We start from the raw sequence: 18,489 nt of genomic DNA on the forward strand, positions 1-18,489 counted from the left end.
AGTATAAGAATGTTACACCGGCTGCCGGTACAGACCGGAATATCTAGCTCGAGGGTAACTGTTTACGGCGGAAACGAGGCTCTGTCGAGCTTCCGCTAAACAGTTACTCGAGAGCTAGATATTCCCGTCTGTGACGACAGCCGGTGTTTGATTCTTTTCTTTGCATATTACAAATTAATGATATTACAAACTAATATTTTTCTTATATTAGCGTCTGAATTTACAACTTCATTCATAACAGCACAATGACGTCATCCTAAGAACGCAATTCATTCTTGAAAGGCGCGTGGGAATGAAATCATTTAAAACACGCGACTTGTCTTACATTGGGGGGTGTAAGACAGGTTTTAAAAAGTTAAAATAACAAACCTATGCTTAAGTTATGTAATTTAATCATACCTCTACCGGTCTCACACTATCATCAGGAGGATTATGAAAATATTAATATGGAAATGACGACAATGAAGTCAAAGGGAATAAATACAAAGGACGCCACTCTTAGTGACGTCAAAACAGTTATGACGTCACTTAGATTGGCGTCCCATGTATTTATCAATCTTCACGCAGTGATCTCCCCTTAATTCTTTACAATTCTGTCAAGGGAGTTAATCACTGTGAGGAGTTTGTGTATTTATATGATTTAACATTAACGTTGTTTCCATATCAAGATTTTCATTATCCTCCTAATAATATTGTGAAACTAGTAGCGGTATAATTTAATTACATAAATTTAGCATAGGTTTGTCATTCTAACTTTTACTGTTTTATTTTCTTTCCCGAAGTGTGTGACATTTGTCCGCACATTTATTTATGTTACTTATATTTAAAATAAAGGGTAATAAATGTAATCCTAAATAGTATAAATAGATAAATATATGTCTTTGTGACACGTTTGTCTCCCATAGTTCAGAGTTCATTTTAGAAAGTTTAACGTAAAATAATGTGTTAACGGTAAGGAAACAACTTGCTTTTTGAAGGAGACAGGTACAGACCCATCAGAACGTCGAAGAATACGTGTGTATAATAGATAGACAATGGTACGGCAGTGTTTTATTATATGCTTTTTGTTTTATTCCAGACGCCGGCAACCTCGGCCAGTCATGCCTCGGGGTTATGTTGGACCTGCATTAGATGACGATTCTGCAGCTGAGCCACAGCAGCCGCAAACGTCTAAATCTAAACCGGGAGCAATGCCAAATCCGGACAGCGGTGTGTATAAACATGCGCAGTACAACTCTCCACTTAGAATGTACTCTTCTGATAGTGCCAAAGAGCAGTTCAACATCCAGAGCGGAGGCAACGTAGATGTAACTGGTGTTAACCAAAGGTAACATAGGCTTACCTCCGTCAATACTATAGCTGTTAAATGAAAAACGTTTTTCTTCAGTACCAATTCATCAAAGATGCTGAAAGAAAAACTAGCCATTTATTTATTCGTCATTTCCCGTGTAGATTTAAACTTTATGTTAGATCAGTTTACACGTATTTTGAAAGGATTGGAGATAAGTAAGACCCGTTGATGGTTAGATTTATTTTACATTAAGTAATATGCTCAACAGTTATTAGAAATAACATCTGATTTTTAATGAATAAACTATCTACATATATTAACACTGTTTGAAATATCACTTAAAATTGTTTTGTTTTTTCAAGCATACTAGAGAAGTTTATTGTCTTGTTAAAAAGGCTCAACATAAATTGTTTTCAGTAATAACTATCAGCCCAAAATACCTCCGCACTTTATAATGGTGCCACAGAAGACCGTTCGGTAAAAAATGATATTATTATTGCAAGCCGTTTGCGGAAATATGGCATAAATATACACTATAAACAAACTGTATGACATACGTAGTTATCCCTAGACAAAATATACGTATATTTGTAAGGTGTATGATAAACAATAGAGGAAATATGGCACTGACATGATTACATATATCACTTGAAATAAACACAAGAGATTGTAATAGAAGAATGAAATAGCTATAATATGATATATGAAATAAGCAAAGTGACTATAACAATGGAATGAAAATAGATTTAATACTACGTGGGATGACTTGTAGGAAATAAAAGCAAAGATTGAGCATGTCCAAATACTTGCTATATATAAGGAGAATGAACTAGAATTACAGGAGTCTAAAGTGCACCAGTAAATATACAGTGCTTTTGCAAAATAAAGCTTCTTAGTGAAAGGTCATATGGTGCATGCCGCTCATCCCTGAAAGCTAAATATAGTATAGTTATATCTTATATAAAAGTATGTTGTAATTATTAGAAAGAGCACATAGTAGTAAATGTGGAAGCATGAACACGAACAACTAATATTCGATTTACAAAATTAAAATAAAACGTAGTTAGAAGCATATCCGTATCTGAAAAAAACAACAACAAAAAACAAAAACAAAACAAAAACAACAAAAGACGCTTTGACACACATATAAGTAAATATAACATGCATGTTTAAATACTAGTCACAATTTCATTAAAATTGCACAGTACAGAGTACTAGTAATAATTATCTTTGTTTCAATACTTACAGATCTGTTGCATGTACTATTGTTGAGTAAAATCTTATTTTAGTTCATTTTCTTTTTAAAATGATATTTATTTAAAAGAGTTTTAGAACATTCTTGAATAATAAAAAACAATTACGTGATTTTAACGAAATTTGATAAGCTGGAAACTATTTACGTAAATGTACGCGATTTAAGAACAAATATATCGTATATGTATATTTTTCAATACATGTTATGTTTCTTTTTAACAAAACAGTACACCAGAGAAACCACCATCTGATATTAAAGAATCCGAGGTCTACAAAATGTGTCAAGCAGCGGACGCTAAAGGTAAGGAAACTAACGTGTCTGACTTCACTCAAAGTGAGGCCGAAGTGTCACGTGACCCTGTCTCATGTGATCCTGTATCACGTGTTGACAGAGTAAGTGTCCCGCTTGATCAACGACGTGAATCACAAGAAAGAGTATTTTCGCCGCCACCAGGAGCACCTAGAGGTCAAGGGTTATCATTCCGCGTGTTACAATGGTTAACTGATACAGCCGACGATGACCAAATCGAAGGTCAAGAAAGTAGGTCAAAGCACAAAATTAATCTGGAGAGATGTAACCACTCCTGGAACTCATTTCTTAACACAACTATAACCTGTTTCCTAATGTATTTTCTATTTCCTACTTATATCTATAACGCTTGGGGAAAGTGCTTCTTTCACCGATTCAATTTTCACTATTGACTTTCATTCAATAAAACCTTTCATAGAATTACTTTCGATATTGACCTTTACATAATTCTATTAAGCTGATCTAACGAAGTCCTTTCAAATCTTCTACAAATAATTCATTATGCTTCACACAAATACTTATCCTCCTTTCACCTTATGTATGACGTCATATCACAGTTGTCTTGCACAATGTATTTTGCTAACATTTTTGCTTGTTGGTGACGGTTCTTGTTCTTACCTTTTTTCTATGGATTGCTTCAATGTGAGATAAAACATGGTGATGGATTTTGCTTTTAGAAATAATGGTAATCTATAGAATAAAGGTGCTGTACTACATGCATACTTTCTGAACTCCGCGGAGATTGGATTTTTCCCCTTTTCCCGTCTTCCTTCATTTTCGTACTGTTGATTACGATTTTGCATTTTTGATAAAACATTTTATATTAATATATGCATAAAAAGATTTAATTTCGATTCAACAGTTTAAATATAGTTTGTTTAAATCTAAGTAGATAAATGTAAATTTCATTACTGTTTAATGGTATAATTAAATGTCATGTTTCTGAATGGAGTGTTTTAACTGAATTGTCGAGTTGATGTTAATTTTTATAAGCATTTTAATGAGTCTGACTTGTGGTTGTTTTGCGCATGATGAATTACTGTTAACGTGAGCTCTCATTTCCCTCATTAAAGGCTACAAACCAAAGAAACCACGTGATCCATTATTACGTCATAACTCAGAAGATGACGAAATGAGGTTTTCAGGCCTTCATACAAAAGCCGATTTACCATCAAAAGCTTTTCACAGGCTTAATAAAATGGTTGGTTCAGACAATCTGAATACCGGTTCAAACCAGACAAACAATCGAGGAAACGACGAGAATAATGGTAAGAACTCATCGGATGAAGTATATATCATATATAAACGTATATCAAATATAATTATATCAAATGATAATCTTCTATATCTTACGATAATCTATCTTTGGATTCTTTGTCGAAGTCGTGTAGTTGATAAGGTAAGTGTTGCAAAACTTTTGTGGCAATGCAGTGCTTTTTTCTTCTGTGATGCTTGAGATCTGAAGTTTTTTCCCTCTTTGTTGCTTTTTTGTAAATTTATCCTTACTGCACACTGCTGATCCTAAATAATACTAAAAGTCAGCCGTGAACCTCATTCCAAATGAATGTGATAGTAAAATGTGTGGTGAGTATTTCATCACAACAACATCATTATCATTATAAAAAACCTATTACAGAGGAGCCTGAAAGAATAGGAAATTATAATGAAGCGTCTATAAGATACAGAGGTAATCATATTCCATCACCATCTTTCCGACTACTCCAGACGCTTGCAAAGGAAGACGATTTGAGGAAGCAGTCGGGTTCTCGTAAGTATAATGTTATCCTATTTGCTTAAGCCAAGTTCATAACTCTGTTCAATTTATCGTTTTTAGTTATATATCCAATCCTTTTTGAATTGTTGGCATTTCTTATGTTATTGTAATCAGCATGGGCTTAAATGGTATTCATGTGATACATTGTCATAAATATGAAGCAGGAATATATGTTTTATGTTAAAGATACGCCTCTTCTTTTACGAATGCATATTCTTCTCCACAGTCTATTGCATCTATATTTATCATTTAAAATAAACTTTATAATCTCTTTTAGAATGCAAATCAATAAAAACGGCAATTGCAAAATCTTATGTGGCATCTGTTTGGAGTCTTAGATTTTATTCGACTTTGTTGTTATTTACGATTTGTTTATTTTTGTGAAAATGTTTATAACTTGAGTAAACAAATCAAAGAAGGTTGCATACATTTTCATTTATAAACAATGCAAATGACCAGACTGTTTTTTTAATATGGACATGTTTTAATCATAAACGGCCAAATTAACTGAAATATCTAGCTTATAGCTAAAATTCTTGAAATTCTAGAATATCATTAATTTTGAGGTCAAGGACCTTATTAACGTATCTTATTTCATTACATTTTTAGCAAGTTTGCTTTATTCTATACTTGTTATGGATGGAACGCCGGTTGTTAGAATACATACAGACATATGAAGCTGTATTGACAATCATATAAATTGCATCATACTTTTAAAAGAATTAGAGTGATATGGTTTATAACCATTGGCTAGTATATCAAAGCGAGCGGTCTTGTGTAAAATTAGATGTTTTACAGTGTGTGGGTGTCCATTAGTTATCCGTTTTAAATGATCACGCACTGCAGAATGAGAATTGTTCTTGAGTCTTTAGGGACTAATTTCTGTGACAGGAAAATTACATTGACTGTCAAGCTGTCCAGTTCTATTGTAATACATTCATGGTATTATTTAACATCGAATGTATTCAGACTGATGTCTAATTTGACAATATAGCAATTAATATCGACCTCTACTTTGTGGAGACAAAAACATTACTAGTGTATTTCAGTTTAATGTGTTTTATTGCATATTTTTAATCTCATAGAAGAGCTATTTGGTGACATGCTCATATTCATTTTAAAAAACTTATTATTGTTCCGTTTACTTTAAAAGAAATGCTTATAGATGTGTTACCTACCTGGCAGAAATATAGCAAAGCATTATGTATATTTGTACTCATTTCAAAGAGTAATTTATGTAACAATACGTTTGAATCAAATATTGTATAAACAAAAATTAGTGCGGTGAAATAATACTGTTAGCATTCTTAGCATTAAATTTTCATACAAAGTTTTTTGAACAAACCAGTTTGTAAAAAAAAATTTCTATAATTTGAGTTATATGTTTATTTGTTAAACATCAGAAATTCTAAATTTTTAATACTTTTTTTTCTTAATATCATTATCATAACTTTTTTGACTTGTATGTGCTACTTTTATGTTTGTTTTTTTTAAACCCCTGATTTTAAATTTTTTACCCCCTACCTGAAGCTTCAATCGTAAAATTAGTGTGACAAGATGGGTATCCCCTGATGACTTAACGGGGAAAGACGGGTTGAAAAAAGGGTACACTGGTGCTCATATACCATCCAAGTCTTTCAAGGCACTCCAAATGTACATGGATGACGATAAAACTGGTATGTCTTGACCAACTTGTCTGATTTTCATAATTGTGATTTAGAAATAAATCAAGACTTCCGAGATCAAAATGTATTGATATAGATTCGCAAATTGTTCTATTCTTTTATCTTTTTGTGTTTCGATGCTTTATGCTTTGCTGCAATGTTATAGGAAGTATTTGTGTGTAAGATAATGAAATTATATTAATTTTTAGTATATGGTTAGTTTTTCGTGGACAAATGACCTCAAGTATTGGTGAAATGGAATGTATTTTTGAAAATGTATTATTAGTATAACTCAGTCATTTTTTTTTGGGGGGGGGGGGGGGGGGTATTCATTGTTTCATGAAATCATTAATTCGGCAAATCATAAAATCTTTGTCACAACTACATCATTTTATTTCGATATTTATTTGATAACATATTTCCATATGAATAATTAAGAACAATCAACATGACAGCAAGAACTCGACAGAATAAATATTACAACTGCACAAAAGGTTGCATAGTTTTAATAATAATAATATTAATTATCATGCTTCTATGAGAGAGGGAGTACAAAATATGAAAAAATGGGAGATAAGAACAAACTTTTTTCCAATTGACAAAATGTTCTTAGCTAAAGGTCTTTGATCTTTACAATTCATCAATTGTCAAATTTATTAGATGATAATTATAGTATTAATTTAACAATTTAGTTCTAATCTCTTAATATGAGTATGTACCACATTCAAGTATTTTTGTTGTACTATAGATCTTTTCAGATCTGCATTGGATGCAGAATTTGCAATAAAGTTAGATGTTTTACTATATGACCATTTTTATAGTAAATGGAAAAGAACTGTTCCACCGTCTCATAATAATAAATAGAATCATCCTCAAGAGACTGGACCTTTGCACTTGTCAATGTGATATAATTATGAACGTAATATTAAAGAATATTGTATATATTTACATTATATATTTTATATATTTAGGAAGCGAAGGGGATACAGGCGGCCCGAAAATAAAAGTAATCAGCCGAGCCAAGTCACCTAAGGTTGCTCCAAAGCCCGACAGACCAGTTAACAGTCCAGTTCCTCAGCCAAAAGAAGCCCCGAGCACTGACTTCTAAATTCACTTGCGAAAAAACATATAAATATATAGCTATATGAATAAAGCGAGTAAAATAATGACAAACAAATGCATATATGCGACATATTAACCACTTGAGAATGATAAATTCTTACAGGAAGGTGTCAAAAAGAAATCTTTGCTTTATAAAGTAGACAAACTGGTGATCAACAACTATTATAATATTTTGGATACTAAGATAATTAGATTTTTGCCGTGCAGTGTATGCCGTGGATAAAACAGTCATATGAACAACGACTTTATAAGTATTGTCGGATACTAATAATTGTATGAGATAAATGATATTGTATTAATGAAACGTATATTTTTCAAATAATGAATTTGAATTTTACGATGTTTTTAATGTTACAGTTAAATTTGATGAATGCAATTTTTCATGTTTATCTCTGGTCAGAATGATTGCACATCATCACTTAAATAAAAGTATGTATATATGTTGTTACGATATAATTTCAACGAACTCTAAAGTTATTTAAACTTTAGAAAATAGATGGTTTGAATGGTCAGAACATCTCATAGTATTAATTAAAGTCTTAGGTGTAATGTGTACTAAACTTGTATGTTTTCAACTTCAGATTTCTAGGCATATCTATTTCTGTCCATGCAAACATGTGTACATAAACAGTAGTTTATCACATAGACCATACCTGTATATCTAATAAACCTCCCAAGTGTGACGTTTTCATCATTTTTGTATTATAAATATTTTCCAAGAGATAGATTTAAATTTCAGTAATAATGTAATATTTTATGCCGTGTATTGAATGTCTATAGAACGAAAAAAGAATCGAAAGTGGTGTGTTTGATATCATTGTACAAGTTGATATAGTTTTTCTATAAACCTTGTTAATCGTACATTAAGAATGTTGGTATGAGAGCAAATATGATTAGATTTAGTTGAGTTCAGCTTACATTGTAGGTAAATATGTTCTGCGCATGTGTTTTAGAAAAAAGATTTGTGAAATGAATGATTAGAAAGGTCTAAGTTGGACTTAATTGAATGTCAAGAAGGAAAATTTCTTTTGTCATTGATACTTATTTTGAATGTATAATTTGCAATATTTATTATTAATATATATATATACTATAAATGTAAATAGATAATCATATTTGCTTACACACATATATATGTACATTAGCAGTGCTACGAAATGTTGAATATTATAAACATTTATTGAATTTGATTTAGACATATAGGCTTTCTTTCCATAAATAAATCTTCAGTTGACCTTTGGCACTAATTAACGACAAAGAAGAATTGATTTTCAGATAGTTTGGCATAGCCTTTCTTATACTAAGGATGCCAAGAAAACCTAGCAATACTATACAGACCCAAAATGTCGCTATCAGTAATGCCATAATATTTTCAAGCATTGACTTCAGTTTCATTTCTTTTACCTTCGTAAAGTTAATTTTTATCTTAACTATTTAACCTGTTGTTAATAGAAATTTCACTGTTTCATTTCTTTTTTCTTTTTTAAACTTTGTCAGATATTTGTAGACTTTATGATTTTACGTAAATCTAGAGCGACCTCTTCTTGATAACTTATAAAACTTAACAACATATTGATCCCCATGACTGATAATGTTGATTTTTGTCATTTAAACACATTTGATTAGCGTGGTGATGTGTTCTACTAACGTTGCCATTTTTTGACATTAGATATGAACAAAGATACAATTTTACATAGTTATAAACTTTTTTTATAATTTTTGGATGATATTATGTTATCACTGCATATTCAACTATTATATTTAAGACTCAATATTTAAATGAATGTAATCGATTAACGAAAAGCTAGCTTTAAATAATATTACCATTATATTTATATATATCTTTATCAAGAAATAGTTTAAATATATCTGTATTTGAAATGATAGTATCAGAGTAAGAACGTTTGCTTTCACTGTTTATTTAGATAGATAATGTTAAATCTTAAAACATTTATTTATTTCTACCTTGTGTAATTATACTGACATTGGGATGTTAACAATGTCACGCAGTTGAAGTGTTATTAAATCGTCTTTCTGTGATTTGTGTTGTCTTTTCTATATACTCTACCATTGGAGAATATAAAAACAAGTTTTCTTTGCAATTTTAACAACAACAGCATCATTAAAACAACAGCGATAGGACCAACACAGTCGTAGATTTAATGGATAAAATCATCTCATCATCAGTTAATGACATTTATCTTTCCCCAGGAGCACAGGTGGTGTTGTTTGCATAACAACGCATTGCACGGAGACTAATATTGCTGTCTCCATTTGCTTTCAATAGCGATTACAAAATTCTTGATATTCTTATTGCTTGAGAATCAAACAATTTTATTCGTCTTTAAAAAGCAAAGCTGGATAAAATTTTGCTTTGACATTATCCTGGACCATTTATGATTCGTGTTTATAATCTAAATAATCATAAATAGGCATTCCGGCATGTGTTAATAAAACGAATAGCTACAAGTATAAATATATGTGACAGTGACATACAGTTCCAACTCTAAATATTTTGAAATACTTTTAACATTATCATTTGGATATGATTTGATTTTACGTTATCTCAAATGCTTTATATATTTAGATAAGCTAAAGTGACATAATTGCTAGTTACATTCGACAAGATAAATGGAAATATTACCTAGAGAAAACTATTGAACGTGATAGAAATATAAAACCGCAATAAATGCCATAGCAGCATTGGTCATTTTATAATTTTGTTTACAGCTTGAGAAATCAATCATTTTACTGGTCGAAACGATATCACGCTTTAAATTCTACATATACTGTCATTGGTACCTTTTTTAATGCGTTTAAGGTCGCCGCCGGAAAGCCCATATGGGCGACCATACACTCAAGTCGGGCCATCCTAGAGGGTCCGCCGAGATTTTTTCGCCGATTTTTTTCCCAGCTCTTATTGGTGGAGGAAGACCCCAGGTGCCCCTCCGGGCATTATTTTAGGCACGAGCGGGCACCTGGGTAGAACCACCGACCTTCCGTAAGCCAGCTGGATGGCTTCCTCACATGAAAGGTTTCGACCCGAGTGAGGATCGAACCTACAGCGGTGAGGGACCTGTGTCATTGGTACTGTTGCTATGTTATACAATATAATGCTGAAGAACAAAAGGGTAGACATATCAGGGTTTTGGGTTTTTGCTTATACACTTATATTGTTTCAGACATATGATATATACGGTAAAAATTAATTTCAGCCGATCAATATAGACTGCACAAAATCGCATCGTAAGGTATTATAAATATATTGACTATATGTATGAAATGAAATCTTTAATATAGTATACTACTAACACACAAGAAACCGCATATTATAGATGTTAATTATTATCATTTACAAAGTAAAGCTTCTCAGTGAAAGGTCATATGGTGCATGCTCATCCCGAAAAGCTAAATATAGTATAGTAATGTCTGTCGTATATTAAAGTATGACGTAATTATTAGAAAGAGCATATAATAGTAAATGTGGAAGCTGGAACACGAACAACTTATATTCGATTCACAAAATTAAAAGAAAACGTAGTTAGAAGCATATCCGTAAAAGAAAAGAAAAGAAAAAAAAACGCTGTTAGATTAACACACATAAGTAAATATAACATGCATGTTTAAATACCGGTCAAATTTTCATTAAAATTGCAAAGTACAGACTAATATTAGCTTTGTTTCAATACTTACATAATTATCTGCTGCATGTACTATTGTTGTGTAAAAACTTATTTTAGTTCATTATCTTATTATTAATAAATGATATTTACTTAAAAGAGTTATAGATCAATCTTGAATAATACAATTAATTACGTGATTTCTTTATCGAGAATTGATTAGTAGGTAGCTATTTACGTAATAAGTAAGCGATTTAAGAACAAATCCATCGTATATGTATATGTTTCAATGAATGTTATGTTTTTTAAAAACAGTACACCAGAGAAACCACCGTCTGATATCAAAGAATCCGAGGTTTACAAAATGTGTCAAGCAGCGGACGCTAAAGGTAAGGAAACTAACGTGTCTGACTTCACTCAAAGTGAGGCCGAAGTGTCACGTGACCCTGTTCTATGTGATCCTGTATCACGTGGTGACAGAGTAAGTGTCCCGCTTGACCAACGACGTGAATCACAAGAAAGAGTATTTTCGCCGCCACCAGGAGCACCTAGAGGTCAAGGGTTATCATTCCGCGTGTTACAATGGTTAACTGATACAGCCGACGATGACCAAATCGAAGGTCAAGAAAGTAGGTCAAAGCACAAAATTAATCTGGAGAAATGTAACCACTCCTGGAACTCATTTCTTAACACAACTATAACCTGTTTCCTAATGTATTTTCTATTTCCTACTTATATCTATACAGTAACGCTTGGGGAAAGTGCTTCTTTCACCGATTCAATTTTCACTATTGACTTTCATTCAATAAAACCTTTCATAGAATTACTTACGATATTGACCTTTACATAATTCTATTGAGCTGATCTAACGAAGTCCTTTCAAATCTACAAATAATTCATTATTCTTCACACAAATACTTATCCTCCTTTCACCATTATGTATGACCTTATATCACAGTTGTCTTGCACAATGTATTTTGCTAACATTTTTGCTTGTTGGTGACGGTTCTTGTTCTTACCTTTTTTCTATGGATTGCTTCAATGTGACATAAAACATGGTGATGGATTTTGCTTTTAGAAATAATGGTAATCTATAGAATAAAGGTGCTGTACTACATGCATACTTTCTGAACTCCGCGGAGATTGGATTTTTCCCCTTTTCCCGTCTTCCTTCATTTTCGTACTGTTGATTACGATTTTGCATTTTTGATAAAACATTTTATATTAATATATGCATAAAAAGATTTAATTTCGATTCAACAGTTTAAATATAGTTTGTTTAAATCTAAGTAGGTAAATGAAAATTTCATTACTGTTTAATGGTATAATTAAATGTCATGTTTCTGAATGAAGTGTTTTAACTGAATTGTCGAGTTGATGTTAATTTTTATAAGCAATTTAATGAGTCTGACTTGTGGTTGTTTTGCGCATGATCAATTACTGTTAACGTGAGCTCTCATTTCCCTCATTAAAGGCTACAAACCAAAGAAACCACGTGATCCATTATTACGTCATAACTCAGAAGATGACGAAATGAGGTTTTCAGGCCTTCATACAAAAGCCGATTTACCATCAAAAGCTTTTCACAGGCTAAATAAAATGGTTGGTTCAGACAATCTGAATACCGGTTCAAACCAGACAAACAATCGAGGAAACGACGAGAATAATGGTAAGAACTCATGGGATGAAGTATATATCATATATAAACGTATATCAAATATAATTATATCAAATGATAATCTTCTATATCTTACGATAATCTATCTTTGGATTCTTTGTCGAAGTCGTGTAGTTGCTAAGGTAAGTGTTGCAAACCTTTGTGGCAATGCAGTGCTTTTTTCTTCTGTGATGCTTGAGATCTGAAGTTTTTTCCCTCTTTGTTGCTTTTTTGTAAATTTATCCTTACTGCACACTGCTGATCCTAAATAATACTAAAAGTCAGCCGTGAACCTCATTCCAAATGAATGTGATAGTAAAATGTGTGGTGAGTATTTCATCACAACAACATCATTATCATTATAAAAACATATTACAGAGGAGCCCGAAAGAATAGGAAATTATAATGAAGCGTCTATAAGATACAGAGGTAATCATATTCCATCACCATCTTTCCGACTACTCCAGACGCTTGCAAAGGAAGACGATTTGAGGAAGCAGTCTGGTTCTCGTAAGTATAATGTTATCCATTTTGCTTAAGCCAAGTTCATAACTCTGTTCAATTTATCGTTTTTAGTTAAATACCCAATCCTTTTTGAATTGTTGGCATTTCTTATGTTATTGTAATCAGCATGGGCTTAAATGGTATTCATGTGATACATTGTCATAAATATGAAGCAGGAATATATGTTTTATGTTAAAGATACGCCTCTTCTTTTACGAATGCATATTCTTCTCCACAGTCTATTGCATCTATATTTATCAAATTATATATAAACTTTATGATCTCTTTTAGAATGCAAATCAATAAAAACGGCAATTGCAAAATCTTATGTGGCATCTGTTTGGAGTCTTAGATTTTATTCGACTTTGTTGTTATTTACGATTTGTTTATTTTTGTGAAAATGTTTATAACTTGAAGAAGGTTGCATACATTTTCATTTATAAACAACGCAAATGACCAAAATGTTTTTTTTAATATAGACATGTTTTTAATCATAAATGCAATTCACGAAATTCCAACGGCCAAATTAACTGAAATATCTAGCGAATAGCTAAAATTCTTGAAATTCTAGAATATCATTAATTTTGAGGTCAAGGACCTTATTAACTTATCTTATTTCATTACATTTTTAGCAAGTTTGTTTTATCCTATACTCGTTATGGATGGAACGCCTGTTGTGAGAATACAGACATATGAAGCAGTATTGACAATCATATAAATTACATAATACTTCTAAAAGAATTAGAGTGATATGGTTTATAACCATTGGCTAGTATATCAAAGCGAGCGGTCTTGTGTAAAATTCGATGTTTTACAGTGTGTGGGTGTCCATTAGTTATCCGTTTTAAATGATCACGCACTGCAGAATAAGTATTGTTCTCGAGTCTTTAGGGACTAATTTCTGTGACAGGAAAATTACATCGACTGCCAAGCTGTCCAGTTCTATTGTAATACATTCATGGTATTATTTAACATCGAACGTATTCAGATTGATGTATAATTTGACAATATAGCAATTAATATCAACCTCTATTTTGTGGAGACAAAAAGATTACTGCTGTAATTTATTGATTTCTTTCAGTTAAGTATGTTTTATTGCATATTTTTAATCTCATAGAAGAGCTATTTGGTGACATGCTTATATTCACTACAAAAAACTTATGATTGTTCCGTTTACTTTAAAAAAAATGTTTATAGATGAATTACCTATAACTGGCAGAAATATAGCAAAGCATTATGCACATTTGTACTCATTTAAAAGAGTAATTTATGTAACAATAAGTTTGAATCAAATATTGTATTAACAAAAATACTGTGGTGAATTAATACTGTTAGCATTCTTAGCATTAAATTTTCATACAGAGTATTTGAACAAACTCAGTTTGTATTAAAAAAACTTCTGATAATTTAGAGTTATATGCTTATTTGTGTAACTATCAGTAATTCTAAAGTTCTTATACGTTTCTTTTCTTATATATCATTATCATACACATTTGTTGACATTGTGATGTCGCCACGTTTATGTGTTGTATATTTTAACCTGATGTTGAATGTTTACCCCCTACCTGTATAGCTTCAAGTCGTACAATTAGTGATGACGAAGATGACGGTATGCCTGATAGACTTAACGAGGAAGACATGGTTGATAAAAGGTACACTGGTGCTCATATACCATCCAAGTCTTTCAAGGCACTCCAAATGTACATGGATGACGATAAAACTGGTATGTCTTGACCAACTTGTCTGATTTTCATAATTGTGATTTAGGAATAAATGAAGACTTCCGAGATCAAAATGTATTGATATAGATTCGCAAATTGTTTTATTTTTTTTTATCTTTTTGTGTTTCGATATCTTATGCTTTGCTGCAATGTTATATGAAGTATTTGTGTGTAAGATAATGAAATTATATTAATTTTTAGTATATGGTTAGTTTTTCGTGGACAAATGACCTCAAGTATTGGTGAAATGGAATGTATTTTTGAAAATGTATTTTAGTATATTAACTGAACCATTTTATGTTTCTTGGGGAAATTTTCTTTGCTACATGAAAGCATTATTTCGGCAAATCATAAAAACCTTTGCCACAACTCCATCAAAAACTGATCATTATTTCATTTCGATATTTATTTGATAACATATTTCCATATGAATAATTATGAAAAATCAACCAATATGAAAGAATGGGAGATGAGAACAAACCTTTTTTTCAATTGACAAAATGTTCTTAGCAAAAGGTATTTGATCTTTATAATTCATCAATTCGTCAAATTTATCAGGTGATAATTATAGTATTTCTTTAACAATGTAGTTTTAATCTCTTAATTTGAGTATGTACCACATTCAAGTATTTTATTTTTGTTGTACTATAGATCTTTTCAGATATTATATTAGCATTGGATGCAGAATTTGCAATAAACTTAGATGTTTTACTCTATGACCATTTTTATAGTAAATGGAAAAAACTTTTCCACCGTCTGATAGTAATAAATAGAATCATCCTCAAGAGACTGGACCGTTGCACTTGTCAATGCGATATAATTATGAACGTAATATTAAAGAATATTCTATATATTTGAATAATATTTTTTATATATAAAGGAAGTGAAGGGGATACAGGCGGTCCGAAGATAAAAGTAATCAGCCGAGCCAAGTCACCTAAGATTGCTCCAAAGCCCGACAGACCAGTAAACAGTCCAGTTCCTCAGCCAAAAGAAGCACCGAGCACAGACTTCTAAATTCTCTTGCTAAAATACATATAAATGAATATAAATTCAGCTATATGAATATAGCAAGTGAAATAATAACACTTTTTTCATATGTGCGGCATGAAAACCATTTGAGAATAATAGATTCTTACTGGAAGGTGTCAAAAAAGAAATTTTTATTCTATGAAGTTCAAAAACTGGCGATCAACAACATAAAAGTCGTTTTGATACTAACATAATTATTTGTCTTCTTTCGTGCAGTGCATGCCGTAAATAATAAGAGGATATTTTTTCGTTTGAGTGAAATATGGAATATATTTTCACGAAACATGATAAAATGCCACATATTTTCACGAGCCGGGACGGCGAGTGAAAATATGCGGCATTTTATCAAGTTGAGTGAAAATATATACCATAATTCACGAAAAACGAAAAAATAACCTTTTTATTTAATTTCCTTATCAAAGAAAATGGTTACGAACCCCATTGCTTGCTACGCAACTGCAACTGTACAGCGCGCAGTAATATATTATTGCGTTTTGTTTTACACGCGATATTTGGCGCTACATTGTGACGTCACGTAAACAACTCTTTAAACGTCTGTAAAGCGTTTATAACTGAATTAAAGATATTGGTGTTCGGATTTATTTTCTTAGTTAGACCATTTTCTATCATTCTAGATAGTTTTCAAAACAAAATTCAACAAAAAGTTGTTTTGTATTTCTCAGATTTTCAAACAAAATGGCGAAAGAAGTCCCTTAAAATAAATATGAGTTTCGACTCCGCCCACTTTCATATTTATATTTCATATTTATTTTTAAGAAATATGAAATATATATGACGGATATAGCACCATATTTCATGGGTAAAATTAAATAAAACAGTCATATGAACAACGATTTTATAAGTATTGTCAGATAGTAATAATTGTTTGAGATAAATGATAATTTTTTAATGAAACGTATATTTTGTATATTTTTCAAATAATTAGTTTGAAATTTACCATGTTTTTAATGTTACAGTTAAATTTGATGAATGCCACATTTCACGTTTTTATATCTGATCAGAATGAATGCACATCATCAATGAAAAGTACAAGTGTGTATATATGTTGTTACGATATAATTTCAACAAACTCTAAAGTTACTTAAACTTTAGAAAATAAATGGTTTTAATGGTCAGCCCATCTCATAGTATTGATCAAATTTTTAAATGTAATATGTACTTAACTTGTATGTTTTCAGCTTCAGATTTCTAGGCATATATATTTCTGTCCATGCAAACATGTGTATATAAACATTTGTATATCACATAGACTATACCTTAATATCTAATTAACCTCCCAAGTGTGACGTTTTCATCATTTTTTGTATTATAAAATATTTTCCAACAGATAGGTTTAAATTTGAGTAATAATGTAATATTTTATGCGTGTATTGAACGAAAAAAGAATCGAAAGTGGTGTGTTTGATATCATTGTACAAGTTGATATAGTTGTTTAAATTATTTCTATAAACCTTGTTAATCGTACATATGAGAGAATATATGATTAGATTTAGTTGAGTTCAGCTTACATTTTAGGTAAATATGTTCTGCGCATGTGTTTTAGAAAAAGGATTTGTGAAATGAATGATTAGAAAGGTCTAAGTTTGACTTAATTGAATGTCAAGAAGGAAAGAATTTCTTTTGTCATTGATACTTATTTTGAATGTATAATGTGCAATATTTATTATTAATATATATATATACTATAAATGTAAATAGATAATCATATTTGCTTACACACATATATATGTACATTAGCAGTGCTACGAAATGTTGAATATTATAAACGTTTATTGAATTTGATTTAGACTTATAGGCTTTCTTTCCATTAATGAATCAATAGTTGACCTTTTTTCAAACAAACAACAATTGATTTTCAGAGAAAATGGACATAGCCTTTATAATAAGGATACCAATAAAAAACCTTGCAATACTATAAAGCACCAAAATTTCGCTATCAGTAATGCCATAATATTTTCAAGCATTTACTTCAGTTTCATTTCTTTTACCTTCGTAAAGTTAATTTTTATCTTAACAATTTAACCGGTTGTTAATAGAAATTTCACTGTTTCATCTCTTTTTTTTAAAACTTTGTCAAATATTTGTAGACTTTATGATTTTACATAAATCTAGAGCGACCTCTTCTTGATAACTTATAAAACTAAACAACATATTGATCCCCATGACTTATAATGTTGATTTTTGTCATTTAATTAAACACATTTGATTACCGTGGTGATGTGTTCTACTTACGTTGCCATTTCTTGACATTAGATATGAACAAAGATACAATTTTACATAGCTATAAACTTTTGTTATAATTTTTGGATGATATTATGTTATCACTGCATATTCAATTATTATATTTAAGACTCAATATTTAAATGAATGTAATCGATTAACGAAAAGCTAGCTTTAAGTAATATCACTATTATATTTATATATATCTTTATCAAGAAATAGTTTAAATGTATCTGTATTTGAAATGATAGTATCAGAGTAAGAACGTTTGCTTTCACTGTTTATTTAGATAGATAATG

At 30.9% G+C, this 18,489-nt stretch overlaps 1 protein-coding gene across 16 annotated transcripts in view; it reads left to right on the forward strand.

Moving 5' to 3' along the window:
* Positions 1 to 18,489, forward strand: part of LOC132727413 (trithorax group protein osa-like) — a 61,498-nt gene that overhangs the window by 16,552 nt on the left and 26,457 nt on the right. Inside the window, exons 5-11 of one of the 16 annotated variants that reach the window (XM_060712886.1) lie at positions 1,079 to 1,327; positions 1,709 to 1,768; positions 2,773 to 3,086; positions 3,929 to 4,123; positions 4,492 to 4,623; positions 14,770 to 14,919; positions 15,798 to 16,175. In XM_060712886.1, the coding sequence (XP_060568869.1) occupies positions 1,079 to 1,327; positions 1,709 to 1,768; positions 2,773 to 3,086; positions 3,929 to 4,123; positions 4,492 to 4,623; positions 14,770 to 14,919; positions 15,798 to 15,934 (1,237 nt within the window). In that variant the 3' untranslated portion in view covers positions 15,935 to 16,175. Of the gene's footprint in view, positions 1 to 1,078; positions 1,328 to 1,708; positions 1,769 to 2,772; positions 3,087 to 3,928; positions 4,124 to 4,491; positions 4,624 to 7,264; positions 9,456 to 11,350; positions 11,425 to 12,509; positions 12,705 to 13,070; positions 13,203 to 14,769; positions 14,920 to 15,797; positions 16,176 to 18,489 lie in introns of those variants that run through there. The other 15 variants (XM_060712890.1, XM_060712887.1, XM_060712889.1 and 12 more) reach the window with 15 other exon arrangements.

Source organism: Ruditapes philippinarum, unplaced genomic scaffold, assembly GCF_026571515.1.
Source record: "Ruditapes philippinarum isolate M1 unplaced genomic scaffold, ASM2657151v2 ctg2160_1_1_1_1, whole genome shotgun sequence".
Taxonomy (NCBI): domain Eukaryota; kingdom Metazoa; phylum Mollusca; class Bivalvia; order Venerida; family Veneridae; genus Ruditapes; species Ruditapes philippinarum.